The sequence below is a fragment of the Nothobranchius furzeri genome, chromosome 5 (assembly GCF_043380555.1).
Source record: "Nothobranchius furzeri strain GRZ-AD chromosome 5, NfurGRZ-RIMD1, whole genome shotgun sequence".
NCBI classification, from domain to species: Eukaryota; Metazoa; Chordata; class Actinopteri; order Cyprinodontiformes; family Nothobranchiidae; genus Nothobranchius; species Nothobranchius furzeri.
Genome location: NC_091745.1, coordinates 68,236,891 through 68,256,576, shown reverse-complemented (window position 1 = coordinate 68,256,576; position 19,686 = coordinate 68,236,891). Strand labels below are relative to the sequence as shown.

Genomic DNA, 19,686 nt, shown 5'->3' with positions numbered 1-19,686 from the left:
AAAACTTAAATATGCTAGCCTATTTTGTTGTCCCCAGCAATTTTTAAACCCCACTCAAGTGTATGGTTCATTGTCCCCAGTAATTCTGAAAACAAATTGACGCCCTTGGGCCCACCCACAAATGAGTTTCTGGCTACGCTAATGGTGACATATGACAGACTTCTCTGAGCTCCGCAGCCAGTACACTTTTCATCTCGCGCACCCCCTAGCGCAGGGGTGTCAAACTCATTTTAGCTCAGGGGCCACATTGAGGGAAATCTAGTCCTAAGTGGGCCGGACCGGTAAATAAAAAAAAAAAAACCTTCAGATTGTTTTCTTTGTTTTAATACAATCAATATAAAACAAGGCTGGAGCCTGAGGACAGTGTAGTACAAGTACAACACCTGAAGTGTACTTGAAAATTTGAAAAAAAAAAAAAAAAAATCAACAAATAAAAAAACATTCCTTATTGATTCAAAGAGCTTACAGATCACATGGCAAGATCAGTTTCATGCAGCACTTAAAGTATATTTGACTCACTCTACTTTACATCTTTTAGCTTTCACCAGCACATCAGTATCAGAAGTCACATCCTGAGTGGCGGCCAACTTCAGGATGGGATTCAAGCTCTTGTGTGAGCCTTGAGCGCAGCGTTGTTTTATTTACACTCATTACAGAGGAAACTTGCTCACAAAGATAAGTTTATTTTCCCTCTACATTGTAAAGTATGAAAATAAAGTTTACACAACCATCTCGCGGGCCGGACTTAACCCGCTTGCGGGCCGGATCCGGCCTGCGGGCCTCATTTTTGACACCCCTGCCCTAGCGGCAGCTCGCGCACCCCTGCACCACACTTAGGGAATCCCTGGAGAAGAAACTACTCGTTCTTTATTTTTCTCATGCTTATTTTAACCCTGTTGAGTCTTGTATGAAGTGTGATAAAAAGGCTTCTTCAGCAACCAAGCAAAGCAAAGCCAGCTTTATCTGAAACACACTTTAAAAAAGCCAACAAGTTGTTGAACAAAGGGCATAAAGACTTTAAAATGCAATAAAAAATGACAAAAACACAATAAAACACGTCAAAGACACTAAAAGTGAACAAAATTGAAATAACTCAAACTTTTTGGGGAGTTTGCAGAAAGAAGGTTTTTCCAATATTCTCTGGTAACGAGTTCCAGGGTTTTGGAGCAGCAACAGTGAAGGTCCTGTCCGCTGTGCTTCTGTCTTCAGCAGATCCAGGACCAGCTGGTCAGATAACCTGAGTAACTGAGATCAGGAGTGTAAGCAGGCCAGCTCATAGTCTTGCTGGGGTCTGAGACAAGATGCCTGTCCCAATTTAGTGGTTTAAAGAGTCATTCACTCATTCAAGCTGGTAGTTGCTTGGCCTATTCCTGCTGTTACCGTAGCAACCCTAATCATCCACCTGGCGCCGCCCCTGTTCCAGTGACATCATGATGGCTGCAGACACCAGTGAGTTCACCATCTTTGTTTTGTTAGATCTTTCTGCAGCTTTGGACACTGTTGATCACAACACCTTAATTATCAGCCTTTGCTACTCGGTGGTGATCTCCAAAGCTGTTCTGGACTGGCTTGGATCATAACTTCCTAACAACCATCTTTTACATAGCGCCTCTCAAGATAAAAATCACGAGATGCTTCACAAATAAAAGAAAACAAAGTATAAAAAATGAAAATGATTAAAAATATGTGAGAAAAAATAAAAAGTGTGATTAAAAATAATAATAATATAAGGAAATGAATAGGAGAGAGGAAAATCAGTGGATCATGGGGAAAGGCGGAATAAGAGCAGAATAAGGAGAGGGTGGTGATGAAGGTCACACCAAAACCACCAACAGGTGAGTCTTCAGCTTCTTTTTAAAGGAGACCACTGAGTCCACTGATTTCAGGCTCAAGGGGAGAGAGTTCCAGAGTCTGGGGGCCACAGCAGCAAATGATCTGTCACCTTTGGTCTTTAGCCTGGTGCTGCACAACCAGTAGGCTTTGATCACTGGACCTCAGGGACCTGCTGGGGGTGTAGGGACTGAGAACATCACCAATGTAAGATGGTGCTTGTCCATGTAAGGCCCTATAGACCAGAACCAGGATCTTGAAATGAACCCTGAAGTTGACTGGCAGCCAGTGAAGCTGGAGGAGAAGCGGGGTGATGTGGGTGTTTGGAGGACTTGGTCAGAAGCCGAGCACAGGCGTTCTGAACCACCTGTAGACGGTTCAGGGAGGTTCTGCTCAGACACGTGAAAAGAGATAGTTTAATACTTCTCTGATTGGAATTTATTTGTTTTAATCTTTTTTTATTCTAGATAATTTTTTCCCCCTTTCCCAGCTCAATGATCGTCTTGCATTGATTCATCAGAGTTGCTGGTGGACGATGACATCATACTCAGGTGACGTGTCCACCTTCTGCAGAGACATGTAAGTTCTGTCTTCTTGGTTTGGTTTCACCTTTTTGTTCTTGTTCCTTTAAATAAATACGTGAATTACAGAAACAGTCTTAAAAATGTTCTAATGAGTCATGAATAAATACCTCTGATGGATCTTACCACAGGAGCAACATGCAGATTAAACACAGAACATTCACGCTGAGTGATGCGGCAGCGACGGCCCAGGGAACACTTCCACCGGGATCTCCTTTTCCTTTCATATCAGCAGGAAAATACAAGAATTCGGGGTTTGAAGGTGACGTAACAGCAGGTCATCCACGCTGATTTGCATCTGAGTCTCGCACTTAACAAAAAACACACCAAACTAAAAGTAATCTATAAGAATTTTAGAATCAAATATTTAATGTGAATACCTTATGTTATTATGTTACTCCTTTTACTACTAGGACTTATGCAGACATCCATAACAAAGGTGTTTAAGCAGGAGTGAACAGTAGCAGAAGTGAATTCTGTTGCTGCCGTATTTGATATGATGGTGAGAAGCAGAAGTTTTATTATTTTATTATTATGAAAATGTACCTTCATCAGGTGAGTTGTCTGTGATTGTGAGGTTTTCTGTTGCTCCTCCTACCCCGTTGCTGCTGAAACACTCAACACTGATGTTGCCATGGTGACTGATGGTAATGCTGCTGTTGACTGTGTGGTTTGACACCTTGGTAGTGACAGAGTACTCAGTGTGGTTCTTCAGCAGAGACCATCTGATGGTGGGTAAAGGAAACCCCTCACTGGCACACACACAGGTCAGAACCTCGGACTGGAGAACACATCCAGAACCTTTTAGGATCTTTGAAAACCCTGAAAACAGAAACAAACTTAAAATAAGATCCTATGAGTCTGAACATCACGTGTTAGAGGGTTTACTTACAAGTCACAGTTACATCAGCATCTACAGAGACTTTCTCATCCAGATGTTCTGCTGTGCAGATGTACCGTCCAGAATCTTCTCTTGTTACATTTGGGATGAGAAGTGAAGCTGATCCAGAGTCAGTTTGGACATAAACTTTGTTTTCTGAATGCTTGGTCCACTTGATGAGTGACGGAGGGAAACTTTCAATGCTGCAGGTCAGATTCAGATCTTCTCCCTTTATGATGGATGGATTTCCAGTAATCTGAAGGCTTCTTTTGTCTGTAGAGAATGTTAAAATATCTCAGGTGGTGTGTTTAATTAAATCTATTACTAAAATAATAAATGACAACATGCGTACATATCACTGTTACATTGACTCTTTTTCTCGTGGTGTTGCTCCTATGTTCTGCTGTGCAGACATAGAGTCCAGCTTGTTCTGCTGTAACATTACTGATGGAGAACAAACCAATCCCACGTCTGTCCTGCTGAGATCTTTTATAATCCTGCTTCTTCAGATGACGATGTCTTCCAGATTTAGTCCAGGTGATGTCTGAAGGAGGGAAGCTGTCAACACTACAGGTCAGATTCAGAGTCTCGCCCTCCTTTACTTTGGGATTTCCACTGATTATAACTTTCTTCAGATCTATGACAATAAGATGAGCAAAGAATTTGTTTAGCTTCATCAATATTAATCGTGGTTTCCAAAAACACAGAAAATATATAAATGTCAAACTTTTATTATTCATTACGTTACTCACAGGTCACACTCAGAGTCACGGTCTCCTCTGTGGCTGTGTCACCTGTGAAGCTGGTCTTACAGGTGATGCTGGTGTCGTGGTGTTCAGCTGAGGGGTTAAAGGTCAGAGTGGAGCTGTGTCTCTGGATGAAATCAGTTAGATTCTCAGTGTGGAAACCAGTGATGTTTCCTGTGATGGTAAAGTCCTCCTCTTCTTCTCCTCTCCAACTCCAGGTGATGTTAGGAGGAGATCCAGAGCAGAGACCAGGAGCGGTGCAGGTCAGTGTGGTCTGCTGTCCCTCAGTCAGTGGAGGAACCACCAGAGTGGGTTTCTGCTTTAGAGCTGGTGAAACATGGATCATAAGTGGAATCTGATGAATTCGGCCAAAATATTTCAAACCAAGTAGAAGTTTTTCAACATGTAATGAGAATCTCACAGGTTGCCATACAAAAGTAACAAGTTATATTTTGCGTTACCTAGGTCTAAGCCCCTGGTATAAAGCACTATAAATTATTTAAGAGAGCTGTAACTTAACTTTCCTACCTGTTAAAGAAAGAGTTGTTTTAGCAACTGTATATGTATATTTATGTCCTGGTCCACGTCCTTCCACTCTGAGCAGATATGATCCAGAATCAGAATCTATGAGGTTATTGATCCTGATGCTGCAGTTCTTCTTACTGATGTCAGACTCCAACAGAGACACTCGTCCATTTTTACTGGTCAGGCTGGAGTTAAAAGCAACTGGGCACTTCATCCAATCACCTTGGGATGGGTCACATTTAAACGAAATGATCATCTCGGGATCAAAGAGAGATGTGAAGGAACATGGTATCTCAACACAGAGTCCAGCCTCTGCTGTTACAACTCCATCATTTAAACTGACACAGTATCCATGATGTCGACAGTGTTCTCTCATCCCGTTTGGTTGAGCTGTTAATGAAGAAGACAAAGCAGGAAACAGTTTTTAGATTTTAGAAAGGTTTTCACAAACAAATATACACACTAGAAGGCTGAACTGAAATCGTGTCAGTGGAAGGTTCCTCCGTTTCAAAAACAGACTAAAATACATTTAGTGCAAGATAACTTTTTTTATAATTGAATTACATTTCAAATAACTAGTAAAAATCATTATTTACAAAATGAAATAAAAACTAGAAGTCACTGATAAGAAAATATCAAAATATCTGTTAGCTCCATTTTTGCAGCAGAACATGTTAACAAAGTAAAAGACTCAAACGGTACCTGGATCAGCATCGCTGCCTCTCACAGACATGAACAGGGTGACCCAGATGAGAACAAACATCCTGATCTGATGACTGAAACCTTCAGTTCCTCCTTCACAGGACAAACGTCCCGGCAGCAGACGAAGTAAAAATAAGACAGAATTAACAATATTTCATCATGTTTCATCAAATTTAGTATTTTATAAACTCTTTTTGTCTGTTTTTACATGATCAGCTCATCTTGGCTCTGTGACTTTGAGTTTAAGTCATTCTATTGATCAACATCTCTTCATAAACAACAACAAATATGAACAAAAGCATCTTTACATCTCAACAGAAGATTTGAGTGAATCAGTTTGAATTTAAGTCACATTTCCTGCTGCTAAAATTCAGGTGCCGTGTCTTCTATCATGATCAGAAGTAGAACATTAACTGTTAGAAGTGGGGTGCGTGGTACATCATTATAATTTTATAATTTCAGAGTGAAATGATTTTTTCATCCAAGTATGAAGCCTTTTTTACCTCTTGCCTCGTTCGCCGTCGGTTTCTCGTCTGTCTGAAGCCCTTCTTACTTTTTCTTACTTTTTTTATGCATCATGAACTCAGGAAGTTTTGACTCCTCCTCTAAACATAAATAATCCTCTAATGAGACTGATGACGTAGATAAATAACAGTTTTATAAGAAACACTAAAATATTAGCATTTATGAATTATTTAATAAACACAAACATTTAGTTTGAAGGTTTCTCCTGATGTCTGACTTTAGATGTGAAACTTTGACTAAAGGGAACTTAAAATAAAGTCTCGTTTTTGTGCACTCGCTTTATTTTAGTTCCTTCGTTTTTTTGTGCTTTCCTATTTGACAGTTTTTCTTGTTGCCTAGTTTCAGAGCCACTGAAGGACACTTGAAGAGAACTGAAGGATTTTTCTGACATCTTGACAAAAATCTAGAAATCTCAGATGAAGCTATGAAGAGATGATAAATGATAGATGTTTAAATAACAGAAAACATTTTATCCTCATCAGCATTTCTCCATTTTAACAACATGTTGTCTTTGGTGACTTACTTCTGCATCGTTGTGTTATTTTTACCACAATGATGCAACAGAAAATGTGTCCTTGCAGACTTCCGTAGAACCGTGATGTCGCTACCGATCTCTGCAAATAAACATTTTCTTTCCTGTACATAACAAGTTCACTACTTCATGTTTCAGATAAGCTGCTGTGTGCTTATTTTTACGGTCTAGAAGAAACTACTTATTTTTTCATGCTTATTTTAACCCTGTGGAGTCTTGTATGAAGTGTGATAAAAAGGCTTCTTGAGCAACCAAGCAAAGCAAAGCCAGCTTTATTTGAAACACACTTAACGATAAAAACACAATAAAACACGTCAAAGACACTAAAAGTGAACAAAATTGAAATAACTCAAACTTTTTGGGGAGTTTGCAGAAAGAAGGTTTTTCCAATATTCTCTGGTAACGAGTTCCAGGGTTTTGGAGCAGCAGCAGTGAAGGTCCTGTCCGCTGTGCTTCCTTCTTCAGCAGATCCAGGACCAGCTGGTCAGATAACCTGAGTGACTGTGATCAGGAGTGTAAGCAGGCCAGCTGACAGTCTTGCTGGGGTCTGAGACAAGATGCCTGTCCCAATTTAGTGGTTTAAAGAGTCATTCACTCATTCAAGCTGGTAGTTGCTTGGCCTATTCCTGCTGTTACCGTAGCAACCCTAATCTACCACCTGGCGCCGCCCCTGTTCCAGTGACATCATGATGGCTGCAGACACCAGTGAGTTCACCATCTTTGTTTTGTTAGATCTTTCTGCAGCTTTGGACACTGTTGATCACAACACCTTAATTATCAGACTTACTTGGTGGTGATCTCCAAAGCTGTTCTGGACTGGCTTGGATCATAACCTCCTAACAACCATCTTTTATATATCGCCTCTCAAGACAAAAATCACGAGACGCTTCACAAATAAAAGAAAACAAAGTACAAAAAATGAAAATGAATAAAAATATGTGAGAAAAAAATAAAATGTGTGATTAAAAATAATAATAATGTAAGGAAATGAATAGGAAAGAGGAAAATCAGTGGATCACGGGGAAAGGCGGAATAAGAGCAGAATAAGGAGAGGGTGGTGATGAAGGTCACACCAAAGCCAGCAACAGGTGAGTCTTCAGCTGCTTTTTAAAGGAGACCACTGAGCCCACTGATCTCAGGCTCAGGGGGAGATCGTTCCAGAGTCTGGGGGCCACAGCAGCAAATGATCTGTCACTTTTGGTCTTTAGCCTGGTGCTGCACAACCAGTAGGCTTTGATCACTGGACCTCAGGGACCTGCTGGGGGTGTAGGGACTAAGAAGATCACCAATGTAAGATGGTGCTTGTCCATGTAAGGCCCTATAGACCAGAACCAGGATCTTGAGATGAAACCTGAAGTTGACTGGCAGCCAGTGAAGCTGGAGGAGAAGCGGGGTGATGTGGGTGTTTGGAGGACTCGGTCAGAGGCCGAACACAGGCATTCTGAACCACCTGTAGACGGTTCAGGGAGGTTCTGCTCAGACAAGTGAAAAGAGATAGTTTAATACTTCTCTCATTGGAATTTATTTGTTTTAATCTCTTTTTATTCTAAATTATTTTGTCTCCCTTTCCCAGCTCAATGATCGTCTTGCATTGATTGATCAGAGTTGCTTGTGGACGATGACATGTACATGCTGTAAACATGTTTATTTCTGCTGTGAAATTGGTATTTTTAACATGGGAGTCAATGAGGATTTGCTCACTTCTGACACCAGCCCCCAGCGGATGAGGGTGGAACTGCAATTTAGTTCACTTCCGCATTGGACTCAATTTATGTCCCGCATTGTGGGGGCTTGGTCGGGACGTGAAATAGTACATTGAGACAAGTGGAGCAGCTCAGACCCATAGATATCCATAAATACACTCTTGTCTAAGACTGCATCCCACAATGCTCTGCGACGTTATGTTGCAATCTAATTTTAGCAAGTGTAAAATACGCTATTTTAACTAGAATGTGTGGAGAGTCAACCTTAAAACTAGTGAGCTGTTTCCAGTCACTCTCCTCCCTTCCTTGTGAGAGACGTTGATCTCATTAGGCTAATTCCTTCTGTCATTTATTTACCACAGAAAGGACCCCAACGACTGGTGACGTCACTCAAAACGAGCAACGTCTCTTGAGACAGGGAGAAGTCTTTCTCTTGGATTCTAGCCATCTTGGCAATTTATTTGTTTATTTGTTTATTAATTTAGCTATCCATTCACTCATTTTCCTCCACTGATCCAGGATCGAGTAATGCGGAGGCAGCAGCTTAAGGCCCAGACTCCCTTCTCCCCAGTCCAGGTTCTCCGTGTCCAGCCGAGACACCTAGTCCCCCCAGTGTGCCCTGGGTCTTCTGTTCTCAGAACAGCCTGATGAGAAAGAACTGAGTTCTCCTGTTTCTATCCAGTTGACCTACATAAAACATGTAAATCCCTTATAGAGGATAAAATACTTACAGAGTATGTGGTCATCAATCAAATCAAATGACAGATTACAAGTAATTAAATTAAAAGTTTACTTAGAAAAAGAACAAACGGTAAAAAATAAAACTGTATTTCTATTGTACTACGTGTATTAGGCTGTGTTTGCCTTTTTAACACCTTAATCTAACAGCTGAAATGTCTCCTCGGCCTTCACTAGTTTCTGCAGGAGTGGTTCTAACTAAATCAGACAAATCAGCTGTGTTAACCATCAGGAACATGCAGAAAATGTGCTGGAAGCAGACCCCGGCTCCACCATGCCAGCTCCACTCCACTCCACAGCTCCGCCCACTAGCAGGGGCCGGACCGGCAACTCTGAAGTTGCAAGTGTGGTGTTCTGGCCACAGAGGGTGGTGGAGTCTGAGTGGCTTTTCATGAACCCTGTAAAGGGTTGTTTGAGCACATACTGGCTTAAGAGAATGATTTAAAAATATGAAAACGTTGCAAATTATCCCTTTAAAGGATTGTACAGGTTTAACTTCATGCTGTAGTATCCTCTCTTGTCCAGCACAGGGCAGAAAAATCCTTACTGGTGAAAGCTAGATGCTAAGTGAAAGAGCTCTCGTGTCTCCATCCAGTTGACCTAAATAAATTATACCAATCCCTTATAGACAGTATGTGGCCATAAATCTAATCAAAAGACAGATGAATGATCTGAGTAACTGAATGATGTTTCAGCGTATGATGTTTGAAGTGCGATAGATGTAGATTTGTCCTGAAACCACACTATCTGACAACAGACTGCAGTTTTTAATACATGTGTTCAACCTAAATAAATTATTATTTATGCAGGATTTCTAAGAAATGTTGGCACTAATGAAATAGTGTACTCAATCTGTGTACAGAAGGAACCAGATTTTAGTTTACAATGTCCCACAATATTAGTAATCTCCTCTCAGTTTACTGCTTCAGAAACCTGAAAATTGGATTGTTTCTATTGAATACTCAGGCTTATTTGCTCTGACAGCCTTGGACCCACAGTCCTTGCTGTCCTGACTTTTCCATGTTTATTCTGGATGATGACATCATACTCTGGTGACGTGTCCATTTTCTGTAGAGACATGTAAGTTCTGTCCTCTTGGTTTGGTTTCACCTTTTTGCTCTTGTTCCTTTAAATAGATACGTGAATTACATAATTAGTATTTATTTATTTGCCTTCTTAAATATGAATGAGTCATGAAAGCATTAAACACGTGCATCTTACCACAGGAGCCACATGCTGACTAAACAGAGAACATTCACACTGAGTGATGCGGCAGTGACGGCCCAGGGAATTGTTCCAAAATGATCTCCACATTCTTTCATAATAGCTGTAAAATACAAGACATAATGGTTAAAGTCCCATTAGTCATCATCACACACTGGTAAAATTACCCCGATCCAACCCCTTAAAGCTGAGTGTCAAGCAGCAAGGCACTGTGTCCCATTTTCATGGTCTTTGGTATGACCCAACTGAGTTTTAACCCCCAATGTCCCCAGGGTTAGGGTTAGCTTCTCTCCGTTAGACCTGAAGCTCAGATCACCAGAGACTGCACAGGGACTGTGGGGGACTGACACCTTTAGGAGCGGCTTGTCAAATAAACTTAATGAGCGCAACTTTTATCACAACAAAAAAGCAAGATACGTCCAAGATAAACGAAAGTCCGCTGGAGCGCAGATACCACCCCGGTACGCCCTTTATACCGACATCGTCTAATCTTTCGATAAAGGGAAATGACTGCACCACATTACCGCCAAGGTCTGACCACTTATAAATGACCTAAGTTTCCTGATGCCTCCACAGTGTTGTAGCAAATAGATGGCATTGTTTAGTAAAAACAGCTATTGGAAGATTTCCCTCTCATCTGGCTGGGGGGGTTGCCAGTTTTTCTGCAGCTGGCAATGGCTGTGAAACTCATCAGTGGGACTGACAGAGTCAGTGTTTGTTTGGAAACACAGGCTGCAGTTCTCCACATTGGCCACGGGGTGTCACTCTTTCTTAATTCTTTCGTGATGCACCTTTGATACATTCATCATGATCTTTACTGAAGTTTTTAGGACTTTAACTAAACTTCTGATATTTGTTGAATGCTAGTCCCTACATATTACTGAAATTCTCATTGAACATGACTTAAAAAATTAATCTGTAAATTTAAGGATGTTTAGGTAAAGGTTTTTACTTTTTAACCTTGTCATATTATTAGTTTAATAAATGTTAATAATAAGCACACACAATATGAAAACCTCAAAACGTAGAAACAAATATAATTACTCAAATAAACGTATAATTGATTATGCTCACAGGTCACATTCAGAGTCACGGTCTCCTCTGTGGTTGTGTCACCTGTGAAGCTGATCTTACAGGTGATGCTAGTGTCGTGGTGTTCAGCTGAGGGGTGAAAGGTCAGAGTAGAGCTGTGTCTCTGGGTGAAATTAGTTAGATTCTCAGTGTGGAAACCAGTGATGTTTCCTGTGATGGTAAAGTCCTCCTCTCCTCCTCTTCTCCAACTCCAGGTGATGTTAGGAGGAGATCCAGAGCAGAGACCAGGAGCGGTGCAGGTCAGTGTGGTCTGCTGTCCCTCAGTCAGTGGAGGAACCACCAGAGTGGGTTTCTGCTTTAGAGCTGGTGAAACATGGATCATAAGTGGAATCTGATGAATTCGTCGTCGTCGTCGTCGTCGTCTTCCTCCGCTTATCCGGGTCCGGGTCGCGGGGGCAGCATCCCAACTAGGGAGCTCCAGGCCGTCCTCTCCCCGGCCTTGTCCACCAGCTCCTCCGGCAGGACCCCAAGGCGTTCCCGGACCAGATTGGAGATGTAACTTCTCCAACGTGTCCTGGGTCGACCCGGGGGCCTTCTGCCGGCAGGACATGCCCGAAACACCTCCCCGGGGAGGCGTCCAGGAGGCATCCTGACCAGATGCCCAAACCACCTCAACTGGCTCCTTTCGATCCGGAGGAGCAGCGGTTCTACTCCGAGTCCCTCCCGAATGTCCGAGCTCCTCACCCTATCTCTAAGGCTGAGCCCGGCCACCCTACGGAGGAAACTCATTTCGGCCGCTTGTATCCGCGATCTCGTTCTTTCGGTCATTACCCAAAGCTCATGACCATAGGTGAGGATTGGGACGTAGATCGACCGGTAAATCGAGAGCCTGGCTTTCTGGCTCAGCTCCCTCTTCCCCACGACAGATCGGCTCAGCGTCCGCATCACTGCAGACGCCGAACCAATCCGCCTGTCGATCTCCCGATCCCTCCTACCCTCACTCGTGAACAAGACCCCGAGATACTTAAACTCCTCCACTTGAGGTAGGACCTCTCCCCCGACCCGGAGGTGGCAAGCCACCCTTTTCCGGTCGAGAACCATGGTCTCAGATTTGGAGGTGCTGATGAATTCGGCCAAAAATATTTCAAACCAAGTAGAAGTTTTTCAAGATGTAATGAGAATCTCACAGGTTGCCATACAAAAGTAACAAGTTATATTTTGCATTACCTAGGTCTAAACCCCTGGTATAAAGCACTATGAACTATTTTAGAGAGCTGTAACTTATCTTTCCTACCTGTTGAAGAAAGAGTTGTTTTAGCCACTCTATATACATATTCATCTCCTGGTCCACTTCCTTCCACTCTGAGCTGATATGATCCAGAATCAGAATCTATGAGGTTATTGATCCTGATGCTGCAGTTCTTCTTACTGATGTCAGACTCCAACAGAGACACTCGTCCATTTTTACTGGTCAGGCTGGAGTTAAAAGCAACTGGGCACGTCGTCCAATCACCTTGGGATGGGTCACATTTAAACCAAATGATCATCTTGGGATCAAAGGGAGATTTGAAGGAACATGGTATCTCAACACAGAGTCCAGCCTCTGCTGTTACAACTCCATCATTTAAAGAGACACAGTATCCATCCTGTCGACAGTGTTCTCTCATCCCGTTTGGTTGAGCTGTTAATGAAGAAGACAAAGCAGGAAACAGTTTTTAGATTTTAGAAAGGTTTTCACAAACAAATATACACACTAGAAGGCTGAACTGAAATCGTGTCAGTGGAAGGTTCCTCCGTTTCAAAAACAGACTAAAATACTTTTAGTGCAAGAAAATTTTTTTAAAAATTGAATTACATTTCAAATAACTAGTAAAAATCATTATTTACAAAATGAAATAAAAACTAGAAGTCACTGATAAGAAAATATAAAAATATCTGTTTTGCTCCATTTTTGCAGCAGAACATGTTAACAAAGTAAAAGACTCAAACGGTACCTGGATCAGCATCGCTGCCTCTCACAGACATGAACAGGGTGACCCAGATGAGAACAAACATCCTGATTTGACGACTGAAACCTTCAGTTACTCCTTCTCAGGACAAACGTCCCGGCAGCAGACGAAGTAAAAATAAGACAGAATTAACAATATTTCATCATGTTGCATCAAATTTAGTATTTTATAAACTCTTTTTGTCTGTTTTTACATGATCAGCTCATCTTGGCTCTGTGACTTTGAGTTTAAGTCATTCTATTGATCAACATCTCTTCATAAACAACAACAAATATGAACAAAAGGATCTTTACATCTCAACAGAAGATTTGAGTGAATCAGTTTGAATTTAAGTCACATTTCCTGCTGCTAAAATTCAGGTGCCGTGTCTTCTATCATGATCAGAAGTAGAACATTAACTATTAGTAGTGGGGTGCGTGGTACATCCTTATAATTTTACAATTTCAGAGTGAAATGATTTTTTTCATCCAAGTATGAAGCCTTTTTTACCTCTTGCCTCGTTCGCCGCCGGTTTCTCGTCTGTCTGAAGCCCTTCTTACTTTTTCTTACTTTTTTTATGCATCATGAACTCAGGAAGTTTTGGCTCCTCCTCTAAACATAAATAATCCTCTAATGAGACTGATGACGTAGATAAATAACAGTTTTATAAGAAACACTGAAATATTAGCATTTATGAATTATTTAATAAACACAAACATTTAGTTTGAAGGTTTCTCCTGATGTCTGACTTTAGATGTGAAACTTTGACTAAAGGGAACTTAAAATAAAGTCTCGTTTTTGTGCACTCACTTTATTTTAGTTCCTTCGCTTTTTTGTGTTTTCCTATTTGACTGTTTTTCTTGTTGCCTAGTTTCAGAGCCACTGAAGGACACTTGAGGAGAACTGAAGGATTTTTCTGACATCTTGACAAAAATCTACAAATCTCAGATGAAGCTATGAAGAGATGATAAATGATAGATGTTTAAATTACAGAAAACATTTTATCCTCATCAGCATTTCTCCATTTTAACAACATGCTGTCTTTGGTGACTTACTTCTGCATCGTTGTGTTATTTTTACCACAATGCTGCAGAAGAAAATGTGTCCTTGCAGACATCCGTAGAACCGTGATGTCGCTACCGATCTCTGCAAATAAACATTTTCTTTCCTGTACATAACAAGTTCACTACTTCATGTTTCAGATAAGCTGCTGTGTGCTTATTTTTACTGTCTAGAAGAAACTACTCATTTCTTATTTTTTTTGTGCTTATTTTAACCCTGTTGAGTCTTGTATCAAGTTTGATAAAAAGGCTTCTTGAGCAACCAAGCAAAGTAAAGCCAGCTTTATTTGAAACACACTTAACGATAAAAACACAAGGAAACACGTCAAAGACACTAAAAGTGAACAAAATTGAAATAACTCAAACTTTTTGGGGAGTTTGCAGAAAGAAGGTTTTTCCAATATTCTCTGGCAACGAGTTCCAGGGTTTTGGAGCAGCAGCAGTGAAGGTCCTGTCTGCTGTGCTTCTGTCTTCAGCAGATCCAGGACCAGCTGGTCAGATAACCTGAGTGACTGTGATCAGGAGTGTAAGCAGGCCAGCTCATAGTCTTGCTGGGGTCTGAGACAAGATGCCTGTCCCAATTTAGTGGTTTAAAGAGTCATTCACTCATTCAAGCTGGTAGTTGCTTGGCCTATTCCTGCTGTTACCGTAGCAACCCTAATCTACCACCTGGCGCCGCCCCTGTTCCAGTGACATCATGATGGCTGCAGACACCAGTGAGTTCACCATCTTTGTTTTGTTAGATCTTTCTGCAGATTTGGACACTGTTGATCACAACACCTTAATTATCAGACTTACTTGGTGGTGATCTCCAAAGCTGTTCTGGACTGGCTTGGATCATAAGCTCCTAACAACCATCTTTTATATAGCGTCTCTCAAGATAAAAATCACGAGACGCTTCACAAATAAAAGAAAACAAAGTACAAAAAATGAAAATGAATAAAAATATGTGAGAAAAAAATAAAATGTGTGATTAAAAATAATAATAATGTAAGGAAATTAATAGGAAAGAGGAAAATCAGTGGATCACGGGGAAAGGCGGAATAAGGAGAGGGTGGTGATGAAGGTCACACCAAAGCCAGCAACAGGTGAGTCTTCAGCTGCTTTTTAAAGGAGACCACTGAGCCCACTGATCTCAGGCTCAGGGGGAGATCGTTCCAGAGTCTGGGGGTCACAGCAGCAAATGATCTGTCACCTTTGGTCTTTAGCCTGGTGCTGCACAACCAGTAGGCTTTGATCACTGGACCTCAGGGACCTGCTGGGGGTGTAGGGACTGAGAAGATCACCAGTGTAAGATGGTGCTTGTCCATGTAAGGCCCTATAGACCAGAACCAGGATCTTGAAATGAACCCTGAAGTTGACTGGCAGCCAGTGAAGCTGGAGGAGAAGCGGGGTGATGTGGGTGTTTGGAGGACTTGGTCAGAAGCCGAACACAGGCGTTCTGAACCACCTGTAGACGGTTCAGGGAGGTTTTGTTCGGACACGTGAAAAGAGATAGTTTAATACTTCTCTCATTGGAATGTATTTGTTTTCATCTCTTTTTATTCTAAATTATTTTGTCTCCCTTTCCCAGCTCAATGATCGTCTTGCATTGATTCATCAGAGTTGCTTGTGGACGATGACATGTACAGGCTGTAAACATGTTTATTTCTGCTGTGAAATTGGTATTTTTAACATGGGAGTCAATGAGGATTTGCTCGCTTCTGACAGCAGCCCCCAGCGGATGAGGGTGGAACTGCAATTTAGTTCACTTCCGCATTGGACTCAATTTATGTCCCGCATTGTGGGGGCTTGGTCGGGACGTGAAATAGTACATTGAGACAAGTGGAGCAGCTCAGACTCATAGATATCCATAAATACACTCTTGTCTAAGACTGCATGCCACAATGCTCTGCGACGTTATGTTGCAATCTAATTTTAGCAAGTGTAAAATACGCTATTTTAACTAGAATGTGTGGAGAGTCGACCTTAAAACTAGTGAGCTGTTTCCAGTCACTCTCCTCCCTTCCTTGTGAGAGACGTTGATCTCATTAGGCTAATTCCTTCTGTCATTTATTTACCACAGAAAGGACCCCAACAGCTGGTGACGTCACTCAAAGCAAGCAACGTCTCTTGAGACAGGGAGAAGTCTTTCTCTTGGATTCTAGCCATCTTGGCAATTTATTTGTTTATTTGTTTATTAATTTAGCTATCAATTCACTCATTTTCCTCCACTGATCCAGGGTCGAGTATGCGGAGGCAGCAGCTTAAGGCCCAGACTCCCTTCTCCCCAGTCCAGGTTCTCCGCGTCCAACCGAGATTCCTAGTCCCCCCAGTGTGCCCTGGGTCTTCTGTTCTCAGAACAGCCTGATCAGAAAGAACTGAGTTCTCCTGTTTCCATCCAGTTGACCTACATAAAACATATAAATCCCTTATAGAGGATAAAATACTTACAGAGTATGTGGTCATCAATCAAATCAAATGACAGATTACAAGTAATTAAATTAAAAGTTTACTTAGACAAAGAACAAACGGTAAAAAATAAAACTGTATTTCTATTGTACTACGTGTATTAGGCTGTGTTTGCCTTTTTAACACCTTAATCTAACAGCTGAAATGTCTCCTCGGCCTTCACTAGTTTCTACAGAAGTGGTTCTAACTAAATCAGACAAATCAGCTGTGTTAACCATCAGAAACATGCAGAAAATGTGCTGGAAGCAGACCCCGGCTCCACCATGCCAGCTCCACTCCACTCCACAGCTCCGCCCACTAGCAGGGGCCGGACCGGCAACTCTGAAGTTGCAAGTGTGTTGTTCTGGCCACAGAGGGTGGTGGAGTCTGAGTGGCTTTTCATTAACCCTGTAAAGGGTCGTTTGAGCACATACTGGCTTAAGAGAATGATTTAAAAATATGAAAAAGTTGCTAATTATCCCTTTAAAGGATTGTACAGGTTTAACTTCATGCTGTAGTATCCTCTCTTGTCCAGCAGAGGGCAGAAAAATCCTTACTGGTGAAAGCCAGGTGCAAAGGGAAAGAGCTCTCATGTTTCCATCCAGTTGACCTAAATAAAATATACCAATCCCTTATAGACAGTATGTGGCCATAAATCTAATCAAAAGACGGATTAATGATCTGAGTAACTGAATGATGTTTCAGCGTATGATGTTTGAAGTGCGATAGATGTAGATTTGTTCTGAAACCACACTATCTGACAACAGACTGCAGTTTTTAATACATGTGTTCAACCTAAATAAATAGATTATTCAGGATTTCTAAGAAATGTTGGCACCAATGAAATAGTGTACTCAATCTGTGTACAGAAGGAACCAGATTTTAGTTTACAATGTCCCACAATATTAGTAATCTCTCAGTTTACTGCTTCAGAAACCTTAAAATTTGATTGTTTCTATTGAATACTCAGGCTTATTTGCTCTGACAGCCTTGGACCCACAGTCCTTGCTGTCCTGACTTTTCCATGTTTATTCTGGATGATGACATCATACTCTGGTGATGTGTCCATTTTCTGTAGAGACATGTAAGTTCTGTCCTCTTGGTTTGGTTTCACCTTTTTGCTCTTGTTCCTTTAAATAGATACACGAATTACATAATTAGTATTTATTTATTTGCCTTCTTAAATATGAATGAGTCATGAAAGCATAAAACACGTGCATCTTACCACAGGAGCCACATGCTGACTAAACAGAGAACATTCACACTGAGTGATGCGGCAGCGACGGCCCAGGGAACCGCTCCACAATGATCTCCACATTCTTTCATAATAGCTGTAAAATACAAGACATAATGGTTAAAGTCCCATTAGTCATCATCACACACTGGTAAAATTACCCCGATCCAACCCCTTAAAGCTGAGTGTCAAGCAGCAAGGCACTGTGTCCCATTTTCATGGTCTTTGGTATGACCCAACTGAGTTTTAACCCCCTATGTCCCCAGGGTTAGGGTTAGCTTCTCTCCGTTAGACCTGGAGCTCAGATCACCAGAGACTGCACAGGGACTGTGGGGGACAGACACCTTTAGGAGCGACTTGTCAAATAAACTTAATGAGCGCAACTTTTATCACAATAAAACGCAAGATACGTCCAAGATAAACGAAAGTCTGCTGCAGCGTAGGTACCACCCCGGTATGCCCTTTATACCAACATCGTCTAATCTTTTGAAAAAGGGAAATGACTGCACCACATTACCGCCAAGCTCTGACCACTTATAAATGACCTAAGTTTCCTGATGCCTCCACAGCCTTGTAGCAAATTGATGGCATTGTTTAGTAAAAACAGCTATTGGAAGATTTCCCTCTCATCTGGCTGGGGGGTTGCCAGTTTTTCTGCAGCTGGCAATGGCTGTGAAACTCATCAATGGGAGTGACAGAGTCAGAGTTTGTTTAGAAACACAGGCTGCAGTACCCCATATTGGCCACCGGGTGTCACTCTTTCTTAATTCTTTCGTGATGCACCTTTGATACATTCATCATGATCTTTACTGAAGTTTTTAGGACTTTAACTAAACTTCTGATATTTGCTGTCTGCTAGTTCCTACATATTACTGAAATTCTCATTGAACATGACTTAAAAAATTAATCTGTAAATTTAAGGATGTTTAGGTAAAGGTTTTTACTTTTTAACCTTGTCATATTATTAGTTTAATAAATGTTAATAATAAGCACACACATTATGAAAACCTCAAAACGTAGAAACAAATATAATTACTCAAATAAACGTATAATTGATTATGCTCACAGGTCACATTCAGAGTCACGGTCTCCTCTGTGGTTGTGTCACCTGTGAAGCTGATCTTACAGGTGATGCTAGTGTCGTGGTGTTCAGCTGAGGGGTGAAAGGTCAGAGTAGAGCTGTGTCTCTGGGTGAAATTAGTTAGATTCTCAGTGTGGAAACCAGTGATGTTTCCTGTGATGGTAAAGTCCTCCTCTCCTCCTCTTCTCCAACTCCAGGTGATGTTAGGAGGAGATCCAGAGCAGAGACCAGGAGCGGTGCAGGTCAGTGTGGTCTGCTGTCCCTCAGTCAGTGGAGGAACCACCAGAGTGGGTTTCTGCTTTAGAGCTGGTGAAACATGGATCATAAGTGGAATCTGATGAATTCGGCCAAAAATATTTCAAACCAAGTAGAAGTTTTTCAAGATGTAATGAGAATCTCACAGGTTGCCATACAAAAGTAACAAGTTATATTTTGCATTACCTAGGTCTAAACCCCTGGTATAAAGCACTATGAACTATTTTAGAGAGCTGTAACTTATCTTTCCTACCTGTTGAAGAAAGAGTTGTTTTAGCCACTCTATATACATATTCATCTCCTGGTCCACTTCCTTCCACTCTGAGCTGATATGATCCAGAATCAGAATCTATGAAGTTATTGATCCTGATGCTGCAGTTCTTCTTTCTGATGTCAGACTCCAACAGAGACACTCGTCCATTTTTACTGGTCAGGCTGGAGTTAAAAGCAACTGGGCACGTCGTCCAATCACCTTGGGATGGGTCACATTTAAACCAAATGATCATCTTGGGATCAAAGAGAGATGTGAAGGAACATGGTATCTCAACACAGAGTCCAGCCTCTGCTGTTACAACTCCATCATTTAAAGTGACACAGTATCCATGATGTCGACAGTGTT

General features: G+C 41.5%; 2 protein-coding genes across 2 annotated transcripts; both read right to left on the bottom strand.

Annotated features, from left to right (window-relative positions):
* Positions 1–308: 308 nt before the first annotated feature.
* Positions 309–19,678, bottom strand: LOC139070193 (uncharacterized). The gene is made up of 21 exons (XM_070551935.1): positions 19,321–19,678; positions 18,798–19,118; positions 17,723–17,828; positions 17,455–17,627; positions 16,744–16,905; positions 14,734–14,831; positions 14,062–14,174; positions 8,989–9,160; positions 8,522–8,624; positions 8,382–8,432; positions 7,673–7,771; positions 6,977–7,074; positions 5,768–5,801; positions 5,265–5,357; positions 4,566–4,952; positions 4,044–4,364; positions 3,644–3,928; positions 3,304–3,564; positions 2,958–3,233; positions 2,538–2,631; positions 309–2,455 (listed from the first exon to the last, which is right to left on the bottom strand). Exons 1-21 carry the CDS (start codon positions 19,571–19,573, stop codon positions 2,347–2,349), a joined length of 3,609 nt encoding a protein of 1,202 aa, XP_070408036.1. The 5' UTR covers positions 19,574–19,678; the 3' UTR covers positions 309–2,346.
* LOC139069864 (sialic acid-binding Ig-like lectin 12) lies at positions 6,616–13,366 on the bottom strand. Its single transcript, XM_070551047.1, has 4 exons — positions 13,013–13,366; positions 12,313–12,699; positions 9,984–10,089; positions 6,616–9,888 (listed from the first exon to the last, which is right to left on the bottom strand). Exons 1-4 carry the CDS (start codon positions 13,071–13,073, stop codon positions 9,714–9,716), a joined length of 729 nt encoding a protein of 242 aa, XP_070407148.1. The 5' UTR covers positions 13,074–13,366; the 3' UTR covers positions 6,616–9,713.
* Positions 19,679–19,686: the final 8 nt, after the last annotated feature.